This window comes from Lynx rufus, unplaced genomic scaffold, assembly GCF_022079265.1.
Source record: "Lynx rufus isolate CCGP_SWC_20201006 ecotype Redwood Valley unplaced genomic scaffold, mLynRuf1.p SCAF_4, whole genome shotgun sequence".
NCBI lineage: Eukaryota > Metazoa > Chordata > Mammalia > Carnivora > Felidae > Lynx > Lynx rufus.
The window spans coordinates 159,023,433-159,043,937 of record NW_025814856.1 but is presented as its reverse complement, the minus strand read 5'-3'; the positions used below and the strand labels follow the sequence as shown (position 1 = coordinate 159,043,937).

At 42.1% G+C, this 20,505-nt stretch overlaps 1 protein-coding gene and 1 non-coding gene across 6 annotated transcripts in view; one reads left to right on the top strand and one right to left on the bottom strand.

Moving 5' to 3' along the window:
* Positions 1–8,590: 8,590 nt before the first annotated feature.
* TPK1 (thiamin pyrophosphokinase 1) overlaps positions 8,591–20,505 on the top strand; it is a 352,335-nt gene continuing 340,420 nt past the window's right edge. For 2 of the 5 annotated variants that reach the window (XM_047095886.1, XM_047095883.1), the window contains exons 1-2: positions 9,508–9,595; positions 9,957–10,020. In XM_047095886.1, the coding sequence (XP_046951842.1) occupies positions 9,978–10,020 (43 nt within the window). In that variant the 5' untranslated portion in view covers positions 9,508–9,595; positions 9,957–9,977. Of the gene's footprint in view, positions 8,614–9,085; positions 9,164–9,507; positions 9,596–9,956; positions 10,021–20,505 lie in introns of those variants that run through there. The other 3 variants (XM_047095882.1, XM_047095884.1, XM_047095885.1) reach the window with 3 other exon arrangements.
* On the bottom strand, positions 13,868–13,990 carry LOC124525260 (U6atac minor spliceosomal RNA). The gene has a single exon (XR_006965467.1). It is a non-coding gene; the product is annotated as a U6atac minor spliceosomal RNA (small nuclear RNA).

Sequence of the window (20,505 nt, the reverse complement as noted above, 5' to 3'; positions counted from 1 at the left end):
GAATATGATAGTGTTTGAAACAAGATAAGAGTGTGTTCCCTCTCAGTACTAAAAGGCAGTTGACTTCTATTGACTTCTGAAACAAGAATGGTTTCTAGTATGCCGGTGGCTTCCAGCCTGTGGGATGTCAATGCCTGGGAGTTCATGGAGTGGCCAGGTGTTCCCCAAGCCTTTTATGCATTGAGTATTATCCATAGGTTAAATAAATAATATGTATTCTATGGTATAACAGATATTTTTTAGCGATATGTCAATCCTTTTGTGGTTAATAAATCCTGCACATAGGGGCACCTGGGTGGCTCAGTTGATTGAGCATCTGACTCTTGGTTTCCACTCAGGTCATGATCTCACAGGTTCACGAGTTCGAGCCCCACATCAGGCTCTGTGTGCTGACAGTGCAGAACCTGCTTGGGATTCTCTCTCTCTCTCCCCCTCTCCCAGCCCTCCCCCTCTCGTTTTCTCTCTCTTTCTCTCTCTCACTTAAAATAAATAATCTTTAAAAAATCCTGCACATTCATATATAATATATAAAATATATAGATTGTATATATAAGTTATATATATATATAAATTGTGTATATATACATAATAATGCATATAGAGAGAGAGACAGACAGAGACAGAGACAGAGAGAGGAAAAGAGAAAGAGCTCACTATGCACCATATACTATGTCTGGCCTGAGAATGTGAACAGATTAGGATAAGTCCCTGCCTTGTCATGGAAAAGAAGGTCAATAAATAAATGAACAAGTGTTCTAAAGAAGAGAAACAGGGTGCTAAGACAGAGAGTAGCTGCAGGGAGGTAATTTTAGATAAGAAAATCAAAGGCTTCTTTGAAGAGGTGACATTTGAGCTTGGAATGAGCCAATTATATGAAGAAGGGGGATGAACATTCTAGAAGGAAAATGAAATAGAAAGGACTCGTTCTGTTTAAAAAGCATGACAGGGGCAAGTTTGGCTGGCTCTTCACATGTAAGGAGAAGACGCTTATATATATAAGATAAGGCAGATAGGCAAAGGGCATATTATTCAGCACCTTTCAGTTTGAATTTTATCTTTAAATCAGCTGGTGAGTCTTAAGCAAGCAGGGACATGATCTGTTTCCGGTTTAGAAGAACTTTGGCTACTCTGGGGGCACTAGAGGAGAGAGGCTGGCAGGTGGACAGGACAACAGACAGCAGGTATTATGAAGTCTGGATATGGGACACAGGAGGTCGGCTGGCTTGCTCTCAACATTGAATCGTTTTCTGTTCAGCAATAGCACCCACTTTTGTGGGCTCTACTGCATCCCATCTAAAAAACTACATTTTCCATCCTCCCTTCAAACTAGGCAGGGTCACGTGATGAGGTACTGGCCAATTAGGTTTGACCTAAGTATTGAGTGAGACTTTCAGGAAGCCGTTAATGACGTCAGACTCACCTGAGTCTGTCCTCCAGGAAGACAGTGATAGCTTAGAAATTCCCCCACCCTCTTGTTTGCTGAACACCACCCCCCAACCTTTGTGTGTTCCAGGAAGAGGATTACTTCAATGAAATGCCCTTCCCCCTATGGCTTAAGTAAGACTCCTTCCACAATCTCTCCTGAATCTCATAAGACTCTCAGATGATTACCTGTGTTTACCAGAACCTCTGAGGAGGCCAGAGTCCCTCCAACTCCCCATTTTTTTTAATTGAGATAGAATTGACATATAACATATTAGCTTCAGGTGTATCCAATGCCCCAGTCTTTGTCTCATGAATGATTAGCTGAGATTAGAAATATTTGCCTGAAAAGAGCTAAATATAGAGACAAATGTTTCTTGTTCAGCTGACTGAAATTTCCTCTGATTACAAAAAGTTTCCAGCTCTAAATCATCCCACCTGAGACTTGTCTATGCCTACTATGAAAATCTAAGGCAAAATTACACTGTGATGATACTGGGACCTTAGGATCTGGGGTGTTTTATTGCAGTAGCCTGAACCAAATGATATCCTTCTTTGTCTTATGCATTTTGTCTTTCACATCCTTTTATGAGGCAGATAGTGCATCTTCCTTGTCCTTCTTCCTTCCTAATGCTTGAAATGTATAAGCTGAAGGCTGGAGCTCAGGCAGCCTTCTTGGGCCATAAGGTGGCATACATTTAAAATCAACCATACTGGGGCTCCTGGGTGGCTCAGTTGGTTAAGTGTCAGACTTCAGCTCAGGTCATGATTTTGTGGTTTGTGGGTTCTATCCCCACACCCAGCTCTCTGCTGTCAGCATGGAGCCTGCTTTAGATTCTCTGTCCCTCTCTCTCTGCCTCTCCCCTGCGTGTTCTCTCACAAAATAAGTAAATAAAAAAAAAAAAATAAGAAAATAAATGAACCATACTATACCAGCCTGTGGAAAGGGCTACAAAAGAACCATAAAAGAATGTAAAGCAATTACAGAGAGAAAAGAGATTAACTGTGAGGGGTCTGAGTGAATCTCACGGAAGACTTCTCAGAGATGACACTTTATATAAGTCTTAACAAGCATTTTTGATCAATGGATGAGCAAAAATGACGAGCATGATAGAATCTGATCCAAATTGACCTCGACAGGTGGGGATAAGTGATCGGCACAACAAAAGTTGGCAATTGGCTGGATTTATGGAATGAAATAAAAGGCAAATTAAAGTCATTTACCAAAGAGGCCAGAATAATGATGCTGGGGAAAGAAATGGAGACTCTGGGAGGAGCAATAAATGAATCACTTGATCAGAGGTAAGTAAATGGCCAAATCTTTAAGTGGAAATTCCCTAGAGGCAGCTAGAAACACTGCCTGAGCTGTTAAAGTGAGATTGGAAAAGGTATGCATTTTGAAGTTGAGAGTAGATGTAGATGAGCTTATGGAAGCTGCCTGGAGGCTGGAAACTCCACCACCACCCCGTGGGGCTGTAGCAAGATCAGCTGTTGCAGCCTGTGGAGCTGGCGTCTGGGCTCACCGACTCTTGTAGCTTCTCTCCAGCCGCTGTGTGGAGCAACACTGTTCTGAAAAGATTTTTAAAAAGATACGCGAAGAAAACAGTGTTACTGGCTCCAGCGTTTTTGAGACATTCTGGGTATGGAGATAAACAGCTTCTTCTGGTCTTTAAGATATGTTTAAAGATGGATAATGTGTTATAAGTCCCAAAGGAGGTTGGTGATTGTGTGCCATGTTTTCAAAAGTTATTTCACTGCAGAAAATTTTTACTGTAGAGTCTTTTGGAACAATACACCATGTATTTTGAACTTCATCCTTTCAAGAAAATGAGAGCGGAGTGGAAGATAATTGGTAAGGAAGATAAAGAGCCGTCTTTGTACCCTGGAGAAAACCATATAGCTTGCTATTAGGAGTTCTTTCTATTGGAATCCATTGGAAATTTGTTTGAAGCTATGGACTCACTGCTCTGAAAATTGTACCACGTTTGTATGTGGGTTGCCCTCTTCGGAAGCCCAAAGTACGTCACTATTAAGAATAATGACTCACTGAGTCACCTGGGTATCTCTGTCAGTTAAGTGTCTGGCTCTTGATTTTGGCTCAGGTCATGATCTCACAGTTTGTGAGTTTGAGCCGCGGGTAGGGCTCGACGCTGACCATGCGGAGCCTGCATGGGATTCTCTGTCTCCCTCTCTGTCTGTCCCTTCCCTGCTGGCTTGCTTTCTTTCTCTCTCTCTCAAAGTAAATACACTTAAAAAAAAAAAAAAGAATAATGAATCATTAATTTTCCTTGAATACGCGTTTTTACAAACTTAAAATTTTAAATAAACTGCAAGAGTATTAATGATAAAATACAAAATATGAAATAAAAAATACTATTTCCCTCAGCCTATGGCCTCCTACGTTCTTCATCTCTTTTCTCAGGGGTCACTTTTAACCCTTCTTTCTATGGATATCCAAATGCATTTAAAAATGTAAGTGGGATTATTCTGCCATTTGCATTCATTTAATTTATTAATTTATTTTTAAATGTTTCCTTAATTTGAGAGAGAGAGCACATGCGTGCACACAAGAGGGAGAGGCGTGGAGGGGAGAGAATCTAAAGCAGGCTCCCTGCTCAGCATGGAGCCCAGCATAGGGTGATGTGGGGCTTGATCTCACCACCAGATCATGACCCAAGGCAGAATCAAGAGTCTGGTGCTTAACCAACTGAGCCACCCAGGTGCCCCACCGCCATTTATTTGCATTTATAAAGTTGATTCTGTCATGAACATTTCCCACAGGAGGGCATATTGATTTCATTTATTGTATTGATTTCGCTTATATCCTCGTATGATACACTATAATTTCCTATTCCCCTACCATTACTGTTTATTAATCCATTTAATAAATGTTTATTGAGTCTGTGTTATGGGTGAAGTATCCTGTTTCCTGGAGAATAGCAATGAACAAAACAGATAGGGTTGCAACTCTTAGGGAGCTAGTGAGAGAAGGCAAGTCATAAACAAAGAAACAAGGGAGTTAAAGAAGTTCAGATTTTGAGTATAGCTACGTGGGAAAACAAACAATCCCAGATGAGATAAATAGTAACTAGGGGAAGATTTATGCCCAGTCTTAATGAGTGAGCCAGCTGTGAAAAGAACTGGAGAAGTAGCATTCCAGGATTTTGCCAACAATTTCATTATGAACGTTCAATAAGTTGTCATTGCTTGTTCTTTGCCAGCAACGGAGCTAGAGTACGAGGATTCCAAGGTGAACTATTAAAAGTTGTTGCTCGTTGTGTTGGAGCCTACATTTAAGGTAATGAAATAAAATATAAATGACCTTAACACAGTGACTGCAACAAAATAATTGCTCAATAAATGTAAATTTGTATTATTATTTAAAAGGGTTTTTTTTGCAGTCTGGCAAATCAGTGTATCTCATTGTTCACATTGGCTTTTTTCCAAATTCTATTAATGCTGTCATAAAGGAAATTTTCAACTTTTAGTGTTTGTGGGCCCTGCTCCTGGGCTCCCAGGGAAGCTGTGTTTTAACATTTACCAAGGTCAAAATGGCTCCACGAAACCTCAAAGCTTGGGGTTGTGCCCCAGGCATACATTGTACATCTGCTTTGTTAAAGCCGAAAAGCAGCATTCTGAACACAAAAGATAAGAAAAAAAAAGGAAGAAACTTCCCTGGCTCCCATACATTAAAGTCAAACAGCCCTGCATATACTAGAAACTACAACTTTCTGAAATGTCCTTTGTCTAATGATTTGTAACTTTTTATGTTAAAAAGCGTACATAGCCCTACAGCAAATGTTCCTTTGCCAGAGCAGTCTCTTGTGAAGATTGTGTATCTGGGGCGGCTCTCCTGACTGGGGCTCCACTAAAACTCCTTTCTAAAGGAAAGGAAATTCTGAAAGGTCTGTTCATTTTGTGTCAACAGTTGTGTTCTCCACGTGTTTATTTGCCATTTGAGTATCTTCTGTGATTTGCCTGTATGTATCCTCGGTCAACATTTTACTGTTTTGTTTGCGTTTTGCTGATGGATTTGTAGTTCTTCATATGATCTGGATACAGGAGCACTTGTCTGTTATGATGAGGGAGCAGAAGGCCCCCTGACAGGCTGCAAACACTGCCCCTCCCCCTCGGCCCCTCCCAGGTGGGATATGTGTGCTATTCCTCCGGCATTCCCGGCTGCCCAAGAGAAAAGCAAAGAGGAAAAACAAATGGTTAGCTGATAGAGATCACAGTCCTGCAGGACCTGAGTCTCCATCCATTTACAAATATCTTAGTAAATCACAAGAAAATCGCAATCTTAACCAATAGCCTGATCTCCGGAAACCTATAGACTCCGTTTTCTGGAGCCCCGCATCATCCCTCCATAGTGATGTGGGAAACAAGGGCAGAAGGAAATGGTAAATAGAAGTCAATTTCCTTACAACCTGCAGCCCATTGACAACTACTTGAGGCAGGCAGAGTAAAACATTTCTCTAGGAACTCCCTATTGTCTTACTGTTAATTCTTCGCTAGAGGGGAAAACAACCCTACTTTGACAATAGCTAGGCCTCCAGGACCCTGTGAGTCTTCAGCAGGTGAAAATCTCACTGGAAACTTCCCCTGGACTTTACCTCCCCCAGCTCCCTAGTATTTCACCAGTGTCTCTTCGTGGTCCCAGGGCAGCTCTTCCTGCCCACGGGTCCTGTCCCCGTGTTTTAATAAAATCACCTTTTTGCACCAAAGATGTCTCAAGCATTCTTTCTTGGCCATCAGCTCTGGACCCCGTGAGCACCCCCCCATCACCCCCAAAACCTCATCATGTTATATGTGCACATACTCTCTCTCTAATGTCCCCCAGCTAGTAGGTGACATAGTTGATATAGCCTATGTGCCGCAACTGTGACTGCAAACGCATAATATTTAATTAGCACTTGGGTTTAAAATTGTGTATGAGATAGGTGTACACTTGGCTTAAGAGAGGTTAATGGGAAAGATACCTGGAGGTTCTGTTTGATCTGGTAGCTAAGAAAGTGAACAACATAGACTGTGGTGAGCTCATCTACGACGGGATCACCCCTGGAACATCGTGACCGGTGTCAAAGGTAAACATTCAAAGCAGTTAAACACAGATTTTTTGTAGGAACTACTGACAGTAAGAGAAAGAGCTGAGCTCCGTTCTGATTTGTGCAGAACTGATTTGGATGTTTTAAAGGGAGAAGAAGGGAGGGAGATGATGGGGACCTAGAGGTAAAGTCAGAGAAGTGAAGAGTTTACAAAGGGTTGGTAAGTGTAAATGCAATTAAGACCGCTGTGTTTGCGAGCTGGTGGCTGCAAAAGTTAGGGTTCTGTCCCCCAACAGAGACTGAGAAACAAAGGCCCTAACCTTCCTGTGGACTATATTTCAAAGAAATGACTCTCAGGTTCCGAGAGAGAGAGAGAGAGAGAGAGAGAGAGAGAGAGAGAGAGAGACTTCTGAGTTAGAGATATATGCTCACGGTTGTAAGCCCTTTGAGAGGTCAGGGCCTCATCAGGTTTGCTTGGAACAAATAGTGATTCTGGCAGCCATGAGGTTGAGAACAAAAGACCCCAGTGATCAGAAAGTAATAACTGACGGACAGGATGGGTTCCCTGATGCCAAGGGAGGAAACACTAAAATTTTAAACGGGCCAAATGACCATGAGGAACAAAGCCAGTCACACAGCCTAAGGTGACAGGCTTGCACAAAATTCAGCAAAATTTGCAAAAAGACCCCTGCAGCACATTGTATCATGCTCTCCAAAGGCCACCACATTCTGAAACGACCACTGGAAATATCGAACTGTATCCTGCTTGCCATTCTGCTTCGGAGATTTGTTGTTTGAGACAGGAGTCTGACCAGTCTCCGTAAAAGGCACAGAATTTGTGTGTTTTGTCTATTTAATCCTTCCCTTTTAGAGCCTAGTCTTTGTAGGTGAAAATGGCATTTCTCCATTTGCAAACTGCATGATACAGCTTTTCCAATGGCTCTGGCCAAATCCTGCAATTCCAGGTTTTTTTGTTGACCAGCTTTCTTAGGCAGACACTTCATGGGGTTTGGGGGAGCAGCCCTGGGGTCAACCTGGGGGCAGGCCCGTGCAAGTAGAAGTCGCACTAGAAGTCGGTCAGGTGTCTTAGTCTTATAGGCGTCTGCAGGAGTTGCTGTATGCTGAGGGATGCGCAGTTCTCACTAGTTCTTGGACCCACAATTTATGAGCAACATTAAACACGGAGAATGGGAGCCAGGATAGCAGAGTCTGAAAATCACATCCCATTAGAACTTTGAGAAAACTGGGCTTCGCCTAGAAAAGGCAAAGCCTAGGTAGTTGTCGCGAGCGTGCTATGGAGGTGCACATGTGAGTTATGAATTTCCACAATGTCGGCTTTATTCAGTCACAGAGCAAGATTAACATAATTGTAAAGCAGGTTCAGGATTTCAAAGTCAGTGACATTTTGCTACCTCTTTGACTTGGCTTCTCACATGTCACACAAAGCAAAGCATATGATAGAGTCACCCAACAAACGAGATACAGCAAGGGGTGGGAAGTTAACAAAACCAAAGTCAAAGTCAGTCTGGGAGTGTGCAGTTGAGATAAGGGCTCGGACCGGTCAGGGTGTGCTCTTGGCACGTGCTGCTTATTATGTTCAAGCCGTGGAGAATCTCTGTTCAGAGATCAGTAGGGTAAAGCCTTCCGTGGCAGTTGCCTTTTTGATGTGGTCAGACAGGAAAGGACCGTTATCTAGACAGTCTGACAGTTTGCTGCAAAGATCCTCCCTTTTTAAAGGCGTTTAATCAGTCTTCGGCCTTTGCAGACCTCCTTTGCTTTTGCTGGTTATCAGTTCTGGGTATCCTCAGCTTGTGGTATTTATGGCCATATCCGGCCTTAGCTACTCTTTGGCTGCTTACATCACTGCTTCACATAGATCAGCGACACGAGTGACTCTATCTTGCTTTCTACGGTAGTAGTAACTCTCTTCAATACCTCCAAGATAGTTATGAGAACCAGGGATCCCTCTAACCCACGGTGGGCCTGGGAGTGGGGCAGAACAGTGACAGGTGCACGGAGGGGATTTTTGCCTCCAGTAAGAATTTTTTTTTTTTTTTCCTGGCGATTAGGGCTGCTCAGTTTTGGAAAAGGCTGCACGGCAACAGAGTGAGCTCTCCATCCTAGGAGTATTAGAGCAAATGGAGCTGTAAGTATGCGGTTCAAAATTTCTTCCAACGAAATCTTTATTGACCTTTAAAGATAAAACAGGAAGTTATTTTGTCAGCAAAACGCGCTTATCCGGGAACAGCAAAGAATTGCAATTCAGGACGTGCAAGCTGTGGCCAAACCATTGGCAAGCCCAGCAAAGGAGAGGACCGTTATTTCAGGAAGAAGAAGGAAGCTGGGGAGGGTTGCTTTGAACCGAAAGTTCACTGAAGTTCAAGGGAGAAAAGTGATGAAGGTTTCTCATTGGTTGAGTTGCTGGGGTTGCTAGGAGATGCGACAAACATCTTTTCCTGCTGAGGCCTGGGACTGTGGCTTCCTTCCCATTGAAGATTCTTCCGTGGGGGTCTGTAATTGACAATTCTCCCTGCAATTGGCAAGCCTTCTTATAATTGGCAGGAAGTGGTACAGCCTGAGGGCTCCACTTTAGTGAGGTTTCCCTTTATTAATTTTGACAACTTTCTCTGATTATGTTCAGCAGGAGGGGAGGAACGCGGGCGTGCTCCGTAAGGATACTGACAAGCAAGCAGGAGGTCAGAGAGCGTGAGGACCAGGGGAACGGGCTCTGGAAAACTGGGGCGTGTGCTGGGCTGTGAAGCCAGGTTGGGGACGCTGCCGCTCGGTTTCGAGCTGAGCGCGGCCTCCTTGCCAACTGCGGCGAAGAACGCCGGGCAGACACGCCACAGGCGGCGGGAGGGCAGAACCAGGGTAACGAGGCGACTGCCGCCGGAGGAAGGGGGCGGGCGGACCGCCGGCGACGCCGGGCGCGCGCGGCCCGGCGGGGACGCGCGGCTCGCACTGGCCGCCGGCTCCGGAAGGGGGCGGGGCCGCCCCGCGCGCCCGTTACTTAAGCCTGCGAGCGCCTGGCGCGCGCCGCCGAGGCTCCTCAGCTGAGCTCGGAGCGGTCGATCGCTCTCGCTCGCGCAGCCGGCGCTCCGCTCGCCGCTGGCTCCACCCGCCATTGTGTAAGTGCGGCCGCCGCTCGGCGCGCCGCCCGCGTCCTGGGCGCGCGGGCCGCGGGATGGGGCGGGCGGCGAGGGGAGGGGGCGGCCGCCTCTGGCTCCTCAGTGCCCGGATGGTGGCGGGGCGAGGGGAGAGGGAGGCGCGCGGCGGCCCCCGGAGGCGCGCGTCGCTCCCGCCCCGGCCTCCCTCCCGGCTCCTCCCCGCCCGGCGGCGCGGGCCGGGCCGCCAGCGCCAGGGCGCCGCGGGGGCTCCGCCCGGAAGCGGCCGCCGGGGTGCGGGATGGACGCGGCCGGCGCTGTGGCGAATTCGCGCGCTGTTTAATTAGCTAGGGGACATACTAACGTGGCGTTTCTGTTCTCTTAGCGCAGAGGCCTCTAGTCCGGTATGGAGCATGCCTTTACCCCGTTGGAACCCCTGCTTCCCACCGGTACTGTACTTTTGTCCACGTTTCGGTGTCACTGACGCGCCCCTCCTCGGAGCCCAGAGAGGCTTCTAGACCAGAAATGTTTGCAGTTGGCCTTGGACTCCCGAGTTGTCAGCCTTAGGCATACCCCGCCAGCCTCCCTTCTGCGTCACTTTCCCCACCTGAAAAAAACAAGCCTAAACCTTAGTCCTTGCCACCTGGCGTTGTTAGGACCCAGTGACTTTGGTTAACTAGATGCGGTCCCCCTGGGGAGGAGGGCGCGCCGCCTGCAACGTTAGCCCCTAGGCCTCTGACCGCTTGAGCTGCTGTGGAACTAGATTAGGAGACACCGAGGGGGTTGAAGGCAGTCACCTTCTCCAATAAAAGGTTAGAAAGTGGCCATACAAAGCATTTTAAAGCCGTAACACTCACTCGAGGATTTTTATTATGTTAAAGCTCAAAATTATTGTAATTCACAGGGTGCTGGATGGAAAGCAGCGGTTTTGCGAGGCTGCGTTCACGCGCCTGTGTAATTGACTCGTGCACCTTTCTTTTGGTTGAGAGATACTGCGAGTGGGGGAGGGGCAGAGAGGGGGCGAGGGAGACTCCGAAGCGGGCTCCAGGCTGTCCCGCTGCAGAGCCCGACCCGGGCCTCCAGACCACGAAAAGTGAGATCATGACCTGAGCCAAAGCCGAGAATTGGATGCTTAAGCAACTCAGCTGGTTCCTGAGCCACGCACGTGCTCCAATCATTTCTTAATCTTAGTATATTTCTTATATATATATAAGATATATATATATATATATTTCAGTTTCTACTGGTGTAGAGCTTCTCTTTTATCAGTTCATATATTTAAACAGAATGCATAATTTATCTTATTTAATTTTTTTTTTTTTTTTTTTTTACATTTATTTATTTTTGAGGGACAGAGACAGCAGGAGCCGGGAGGGAGTAGGGAGAGAAGGAAACCGAATCGGAAACAGGCTCCAGGTTCAGAGCTGTCCGCATAGAGCCTAACGTGAGCCTGACCCCGGGCTGGAACTCCCAGACCATGAGATCAAGACCTGAGCCGAAGTCCGAGGCTTAACCCACTGAGCCACCCAGGCGCCCCCACAATGCATAATTTAAAGTTTACTATAAACACATGAATAAATGGGCTTTGTTAGGGTACTGAGTTTGATTTGAACTTGTCCAGTTCCACAACCTGGAAGTATTGATGGTAGAACAAAGAATAGAAGTGGGGGACTTTGACTTCTTAACTCTGCATTCCTTCACTAGGCTGAGTTGTTCGCATAGACCCTCATAACTTACTTGCAAGAGAAGGAAAGCAATAGCAGAGCTAGAATCTGAACCCAGATCTGTTTGACCCTTGTTAAAAGGTCGAGCGTTGAATTATTTGTGTAAACAGCTTTTCAAAAGTTTGAGGAAAGCATTGACAAAAAAAAAAGGGTGTGGGCAAATATTTTGCAAAATCAAGTTTTTAGTACTCAGTAGTAGCCAAACCAACAACATTTCCACGAGTCCACACTTGATCCAGGTGGCTTGTTGATCAGCTGTGTTGTGAAAACATAAGTGCTTTACTGTGATCAAGGAAATTTTCAACTTTTTATATATTTGGGCCCTGCTCCTGGGCTCCTTGGGAAGCTACACTTTAACATTTACTGAGGCCAGACTGTGCAGAATCTCAAAGCATGGGCTCTATTTGTGACCCGAGCACAGATTGTACATCTGTTAGGTAAAACCAGAAAGGAGCGTTCTGAACACAAAAGGTGAAAAAGGAAGACACTTCCCTGGTCCCCATAAAATTAAAGTCCTGCATATTCTAGAAATTTAAGGTCTGCAACTTTCTGAAACATCCTTTGTCTGGTGGTTTGTAACCTTTTATGTGAAAAATATTGATAACCCTACACCAAATGTTCCTTTGGTGGAGCACTCTCTTCTTTGTGACAGTCGTGTATCCAGGGCAACTGTTTTGAGTTGGCCTTGAATAAAACTCAGTTTTTAGAAATTTGAAAAGATTTGTTCGTTTTGTGGCAACAGCTGACTGAAGGTTTCTTGTGTTTTCTAGGTTGAAAGGAATAGATCGTAGAGATAGTGTAGTATAGTAAAGTTTGAGTCAAGGAATCTGAATCTCTTGGTTTAAACCCTAGTTTTGCCACTACTTACAGTGTTTAATAACAAAAATTCAACCGAGTGCATTTTCAAGATGTAATTGGCTTTATTAACCAATTCCTGAAATTCTCGGCAGCATCCCAGCTCCAGAGGGCTATGGAAAAGGAAAGGATTTTAAAGGGGGACAAGGAAATCAACAGACAAAGGATTATTGCGGATGAGGTCACCTTCCTTTGGGAGATGGAGAACTGCCCATGTAAACATCACCTCATGGGTGCCCACTGGATAATTCCTGACTGACCAAAGACTACATTCCTGGGTGAGGTCGAAATTGCAGTTAGGTTGGCCTAGCCTAAGTGACTCTCATTTGAGCCTGTGGTTTTCTTTTTAGCCCTAGTTATCAGACCTTGTATTTCAGGTTTTTCACAGATGAAATACAAATACTTCACAGGGTTATTGGGAGTATAAATTAGTTTTAATGCATATAAAGCACTTAGCATCCGTACTGATAAGCTATTGCTATCGAGCAAGTCTAAGGGGAGGACAAGAAGGCAGTTGGATCTTAGGGTCAGTGCTGAGATGGGAAAAATTTGGAGCAATAAATTGTAGGAAAAACAAGCAGTTCTGCTTGCTCTGTTTTTATGAAAGGTATAGTGGAGAAGGCCTGGACTCCTCAGGTCAGACACCTGTAAGCTCCTTGCTAGAGAAGAGCGTGGACAGTGACTGTAATATCTTTATGAAGCACAGATCTGCCCTCACAGAATCCAGTGTTCCTTGGGAGATTCTCTGATCTAGTGGTTCTAGTTTCTTCCTCCACTGAGGGTGAAAGGATGTAGGGATTTCTGCCTTATCTCAGGCAAGTTTACGGTTGACTCTGAATACCTAAGAGATCTTCAAAAACAGAACAGTGAGTGTATTATGAGGAACCAGTGCATTGCCTGGCCTTTTATAGCGATTCAGTAACTATTTAAGTTTAACTTTACATGAGAGGTATTCTCTTCATCAAACAGACATTTAGTACTTCCCTAGTAGAGAAGTAGTTTTTCAGTTGGTAACTTCTGTGGGTCTGATTTGTAGACCTGAGTGATCTGTGATGCTTACTTAGTACCAGTGGGCAGCCCCACAGCTGAGCTGGGCCTGGTAACTCATTGCCAAGTGGACCGACATGCTGATCTCTCTGGGATCCTAGCTCAGAGAAAGAGATTTTAATTAAAAAAATTTTTTTTTTGGTAACTGAAGTAAGTGCTTCTTAAAGAAAAACCTCTGATATAAATTAGGGAAGTTTCCTGAAATCCCTCTTCTAGAAATAACCACTACTAACCGTTGGCATATGTTCTAAATATTCATTTTGGTACATACACCTCAGCATATTATTCATATATTCATATATTATTCATGGTATAAATTATATATTACTGTTAAGGGGCAGTGAGTGAAAATATATAGGTAGTTTTCCCTACATACGTAGCATGTCTTCCTTGTTCAACTTTTTTTTTTTCCCAAACAGAAGTTTCTAAAGTGAAAAAGTCCATCCTACATGCCAGAGATTATCATTCTAAAATTTCATGTTTTTATAGATTATGTGTCTATGTGTATATATATAAGATAGGACCTGTTTGACCTTTTTCCTGCAACTTTTTTTCACTTACTTTCACTTGTTAGGATCTGTGTATGTAGATGTCCTAAGTTTTTTTTTTTTTTATTTCCAGTGTAGTTAACATGTAATTAGTTTCAGGTGTGAAACTAATGATTAAAAAAGAAAAACGATGGTTAGATGCCAAGACGTAGGTGGCAGTGCCTTAAGTGTGTGTGCATATTGTTAAGCCTGAGGGTCTCTTCCGTCCTCGTCGAGGGAAGTGCTGACCTTGTTTCATACAACACCCCAGGTTTTGCTTTTTAATAGGCAGTACAGTCTCCAATGAAATAGTCTTTCTTAATAGACATTTAGGTTTTTTCTAGTGTTTGTTATAATCTGCAATGCATATCTTTGATCATAGTGTTTTTGCATATATATGAATACATCTGTAGGATAAATTTCTAGAAGTGGAATTGTTAGATGAAAGGGTATGTTTGCATTTGTTATCAAGAGGCACCAACCACTAGCTAGTGTCTGTTCTTTGGTAGTAGGTGCTGCGGGGGTACAAAAGGGAAAGGGGTGATCCCTTCTATCCATGAATTTATGGTCTGGTTGGAGAGTTGAGAACAAAACAAGATGGATTCTAGTTAGATGTTGAATTATGTATCACAGGAACCTACATAGGGAAGGTTGGGGCTCGGGGGAAGGAGATGAGGGCGGTTTGGAGTAGGCAGGAAACCTAGGGGTGGAAAGACCTCGGCTGCATCTCTGCAAAAGCACTGGCTTTGATTGAGAGAAGGCTCAGGTAAGGAGAAGAGCAGCGCAGGTGATGTGCCTTCAGTGAACGCTCCGTGCCTCTTCTGACCTGGTGGTGAGAGAAGGGAAAGAGGTCTGATGAGATTGGAGCGTGCAGGTGGAGACTGGGGTTGAGCAAGGAGGGCAAAACCAGATTGGTGAGGAGAGAGGAATTCAGTGCAAGGTAGAAGATAAGAAAGTGTCTGTATCCTCCCCGCTTGGAACATTCTGTACAATGCTGTCATCCGTGTCACGGTTCGCTGATCCTATATGGGTTGAAGTCCTTCTCTTGGACTTGAAGACCCTCCAAGTCCTGAATCCTACTTTTCCAGAATACATTTTTATTTCCCCCCTCTGTGCCCAAGCCAAGTAAACTACCCACTGTTTACTTTTGTGAACATTTGTTCCAGCTTTGATATTCTTGCCTTAGCTCATGCTAAATTTACCCCCTAGAATGTTCTTTTCCAGTCCTTGGTATTAGTCTTAAATTTTATCCATTTGGTGGGTGTGTAGAGGTATCCCTGTGATTTTAATTTAGATTTCCTTTATGTCAGAATGCTAATCTTTCACATGTTTACTGGCCTTTTGCAGATATTTTGTGAAATATTTATGATTCTTGCATTTTTCTAGTGGGGGGGGCTTTTTAAATTTTATTTACATTTTTATTTTTAAGCATACACCCAACATAGGGCTCAGACTCATGACCCTGAGATCAAGAGTCTTCATTTTTATGAGCCACCCAGGCACCCCATCCTTCCTTTTTAAAAAAATCAATTTGTAGGGGGTGCCTGGGTGACTCCGTTGGTTCAGTGACTGATGTTGGCTCAGGTCTTGATTTCACTGTGTGCCGGTTCGAGCCCTGCATCAGGTTCTCTGCTCTGCTGTCAGCACTAAGCCCGCCTCAGATCCTCTATACCCCTCTCTTTCTGACCCTCCCCAGCTTGCATGGGTGCGCAGTCTCAAAAATAAACATTTCAAGAAAATTTAAAAATCAGTTTGTGGGAGTTTTTGTTTTTCTAAAAATTGAGGTATAATTTACATAACATGGTATTAGTCTTAGGGGTACAGCTTAATAATTTGATGTATGTGTTCAGTATTGCAAAATGATTACCAAATAGGTAATATATTCTGGATCCAGTTCTTTAAATCTTGAGTTTTCTCATCAATGAAATAGGGAGAATGAGACTTTCCAAGGACGGTGATTGTGAAGATTGAGAATACCTGTAAAGCATTTTAACGCTGTTGTATAGGAAGAATACAAACATTTTTATTTTTTCATTGCCTTCTTAACTTTTTATCTAAAGGTTTTAGATTCATGATGAATAATATTTAACTGGCATGAGCATGCAATTGCTGTTTTAAACTCTCTAAATAGAGAGATGGCTTTTCAAAATACTTTTATAAATAGGGACTTTTCCTTGCTTTGTTCTTCAGCGTCTGTGATCATTTGATTTTTTTTTTTTTATTGTGAAGGTTTATATTCAGAGCTCCATATGTTTGAAAGTAAAGTTGATTTATTTTAAACACCTCACAGCGAAAATAACAAGAGTCAAACCATCTTCGAGATAGTTATTTCACATGTGCTTGTTTCACAAACGTGAGACACAGCCAATGGAGAGGTTTTTCATTTTTGGCTTAATAAAAATACTGATGTTATTTTTAAATTTTTATTTTTACAACATAGTACATATGCATCATAAAAATTTAGAAGGTACAGATAAACAAAAATGAAGTAAAAACGCCGTATTCGAGCTTCTCAGAGATTATAACTGTTCCTACCATGTATGTATAAGTGGTGTATGTGTATTTATATTCTTCTAGATATTTGTTGTGTATAATTATACAGTTAGGTATTTTAAACCTAAATGAGAACATACTGTAAGTTGTTTTGTTCAATTCATAACTCCATTTTCCCCATATAAAATTTCATAGTACCCATCCATATTTAAATTTTCCCACTGTTGCAAAATACCTTTTCTAGTTGCTCATTCCAAACTTGGACCGACTGTGCGTTCTTCAGTCTTTTTATTTTGAATTTTTCAATGCTTATTTATTTATTTTGAGAGAGAGAAGCAGGGAGAGGGAGAGAGAGAATCCCAAGCAGACTCTGTGCTGATAGCACAGACACCCTGACCCAGGGCTCAATCTCACGAACCGACCTGAGCTGAAACCAAAGGTTGGATGCTCAACTGACTGAGCAGGTGACCCTCTTTAAATCTAGTTCGGTTGTTTCTCACTTTTTAAATCCCCCTTAATGTTGACTATTGACATTCTAAATAAATCACTTTTATGTCACTCTTAAATGGATCTGATGGAATAAAAAATAAAGCAATTAGATATGAAACATTATTCACTTAAAAATAAACTCTGGTTTTAAAGCCCCATTTTATTTTCTCAACTTAACCTGATCATCATAAATAAATTTTATGCTAGAAAGCCTTCTATCTACTGCTTGGTAATTTGCAAAAAGATTATATACATTTAAATTAAAAAAAAAAAAAAGATTCCTGTGACCATAATGCTCTCAGGAATTATTTCTTCTAAACTGAATTACCATGGTTGAGATTTATGCTGAATTTAATTACCATTTTAAGTATTGTCAGTACACACTTGATCAAGTCACTGTAATTGTATTAACAATTTTTATTATAACTAACATTTACATACTACTGTTCTAGTCATAGTTTTAGTGCTTTAACAAGGTGAAGCTTCCAAAGTTTTGGAACTAGAAGACTAAGGTTTGAGTTTTAGTCCTTTACAAGTTACATGACATCGGGCATGTCACTTAATTTCTTAGAGCCTTAGTTTCTTTATATAAAAGAAGAATATATCCGAACATGAAGTTCTTGGGCAAATTAAAGATAAAGTATAAAAAGCAAGTTTTAAGAAGTAGAACACTACACAAATGTAAAATACTTTCCAGTAGATGAACTTTATTATACTGATAATTACATTTTGGAATTTCTACATTCATTTTTCTAATTCTTAAAGGAGAGACCTACTTATTTTAGTAAATGTGTTCAGACCTGTTAGGCAAGTCTAGCAGAACTATTCTCTTCATTTCTTGAATTCTGTGTTTTTCTTCCATGCTTCTTGAACACTATTATTTACAGATGCATGAAATTATTAATAGTAGACATAGTTTTTGATGCCTCATGGTTAAATGGTAATGAATCCAGGAATATCCTGTTCTGAATAGTATTCATGTCATCTCTTATATTTCTGGAATTTGATTTCCATTGAAAATGGCTGATCAAGCCACAAAAGGTATAATAAAATCTAAAGATGAGTATTAGCATTCTCCACTTGGACCTGTTCATAATGATAAATGTATCCTGGCCACCTACATCAGTAGCTGTAATTTGCAGGAAACCTTGGTGATGACATTCAGATGTAACAAACATAGCTCTAGACTATGAACTCCCTTCTCTAATCTACTCAGCGTATCATAATAATAACCTAGTGTTGTTTTTCAGTCCTTTGCATTTACATTTTGTTTTAAAATTAAAGATTAAAAATGCTTCCATATGTAGTAGTAACACACTTTTTGGTCACCTCTCCCAACTAGTTAAGTACTCTTTTTTTTGGGAATTTTTGGTTTGGTCTCATCTCTAGGTCTGTACTGTACAGTATATAGTGGTCACTGGCTGCATATGGCTTTTGAGCTCCTGAAATACAGCTAGTGTGAGTGGGGAACTGAATTTTAAGTGTAAAAGCCAAAACTACACTTTGTTATTGGAAAACTTTATGTGTTTGGAACAATGTGTTAGTGTACTAAGGCTGCATAACAAAGTACCATAGACTGGGTGGCTTAAATAATAGAAATTTATTTTGTCATAATTCTCAGGCTAGAAGCCCAAGATCAAGGGGGTGCCTGGGGGCTCAGTCGGTTGAACCGCTGACTTTGGCTCAGGTCATGATCTCGCAGTTCATGGGTTCGAGCCCCGCATTGGGGTCTGTGCTGACAGCTCAGAGCCTGGAGCCTGCTTCGGATCCTGTGTCTCCCTTTCTTTCTGCCCCTCCCCTGTTCATGCTTTGTCTCTCTCTCTTTCAAAAATAAAAATAAGTAATAAAACATTTAGAAGTCCAAGATCAGTGTTGGCAGCTGTGACTTCTTATGAAGCTTCTCTCCTTGGTTTGCAAATGACTGCCTTTTCACTTGTCACGAATTGCCTCTTGGTCTGTGTGTTACTTGCGTTCCAATCTCCTATTATTTTTTTTTTTTAACATTTATTTTTGAGAGAGAGAGACAGAGCACGAGCAGGGGAGGGGCAGAGAGAGAGAGAGAGAGGAAGACAGAATCTGAGGCAGCTCCAGGCTCTGATCTGTCAGCACAGAGCCCAACGCGGGGCTCGAACCCACGAACCATGAGATCATGCATGACCTGAACTGAAGTTGGACGCTCAACTGACTAAGCCATGCAGGCGCCCCCCAATCTCCTGTTCTTATAAAGACACCAGTCCTATTGGATTAGGTCTGCCCACAGGACTTCATTTTTCTTTAATCAGCCTTTTAAAGGCCCTGTCTCCAAATACAGTGACTTTCTGTGGTACGGGTGTAGGCCTTCAACAGCAATTCCGGGAGGACATAATGCAGCCCCAAACAAACTAGGTATGCCAATTCACTTATTCAGCTGAGAGGTTTTTTTGTTGTTGTTGTCTTGGTCCTTATTGCAGAATTGCCACAATTACTAAATAAGGGAGGTTTTTAGTGTCACTCCAACAGAATATAGCTGGTACATGAATCAAAAAGTCAATTTTGATCTTACTTTGTTGCTGTTTTATGCTTCTATTTAAAGTTTTCTCTGTTCATTTAATGTTTTTTGAGTATTTGTTATGGGCCATACTTCAGTAGATGCTGTAGAAGAATAAAGAATTTACAAACCTTACTGTAAAGAGTTCAGCCTGCATCAGGCCATGCAATACAATAAAAATGTAATTTCACATGTAACTTAAACATTTCCAGTAGCCTTACTGAAAAGCTAGAACAAGTGAACTTAACTTTAATTATATGTTTAACGTAGTATCTAAAATGTTATTGCAACATGTAATCAGAATAAGCAATTAGTAATGCAGTAGTTGACATTTTTTGTACTAAATCTTCCAACACCAGTGTGTAGTTGATACTTGGAGCACATCTGAATTCAGATGCTAAATTTTCTTGATTAACACTTGGTCTGTATTTAACGATAATATATGATCTATATACAGTGATAAGTTGTCATACATTTTATTCATATTGGCAAGGGCCAGCTGATAGACTAATAGTTCTGGAATGACCTTTCAACACTGGGAATAGAATATTCCTTTTCTTAGGAGAAGCCTTTGGAAATGGGTATTGGAGATAGAACTGGGACTAAAACCTTGGTTTTCTGACTGTATTTTTCCTGAAATCAGGGTGGCTTTTTTGTTATGTAAATCAAAGCACTAGGCCTACTTTGAAACTTGGAAAACTTGGCAAGGTTTTTTTTTTTTTTTTTTTTTTTTTTTTTGTGGATGGCAAAGAAATCTCTAGCAAAGCTGCTGCTTAAGGATTGTGATATTTTTGTCATCTGTGGCTAGCTAGGACATCTAAGAGACAAAGTGGTGGATTTTCGAGTTTCAGGGCTTAATCCTCTTCATTCTTCTGCTATATTAGAAATCCATCCCGGGTAGTTGGACATTGAATAGGAAATTTACTTCTTTTGACTAGTCACACTTCCCCTGGTGTATAACTCCTAATTGTTGGGATTTTTCCTTTTTAGTCTCTTTTATTTATTTCTAACTTGCTAATAAGATTTACTGCTCTGACTTCACTTTGCATGTTTGAGGTGGCTTAATTTTTTCCTGTACTTTCATTGATTTTCATATTTGTTTCTGTCATTCTTTTAATTAGTGTCATTATATTTGATGACAAACATGTTTGGCTTGTCCTCATTGCTAACGGCCAAATTGTTTCTTTTGCCTTAAGTAATATCTCATTAACTTTATAAGCCAGCTTTTCCACATCATCTAGAGAATCAATTTCCTGTGTTTTACTGGTGTTA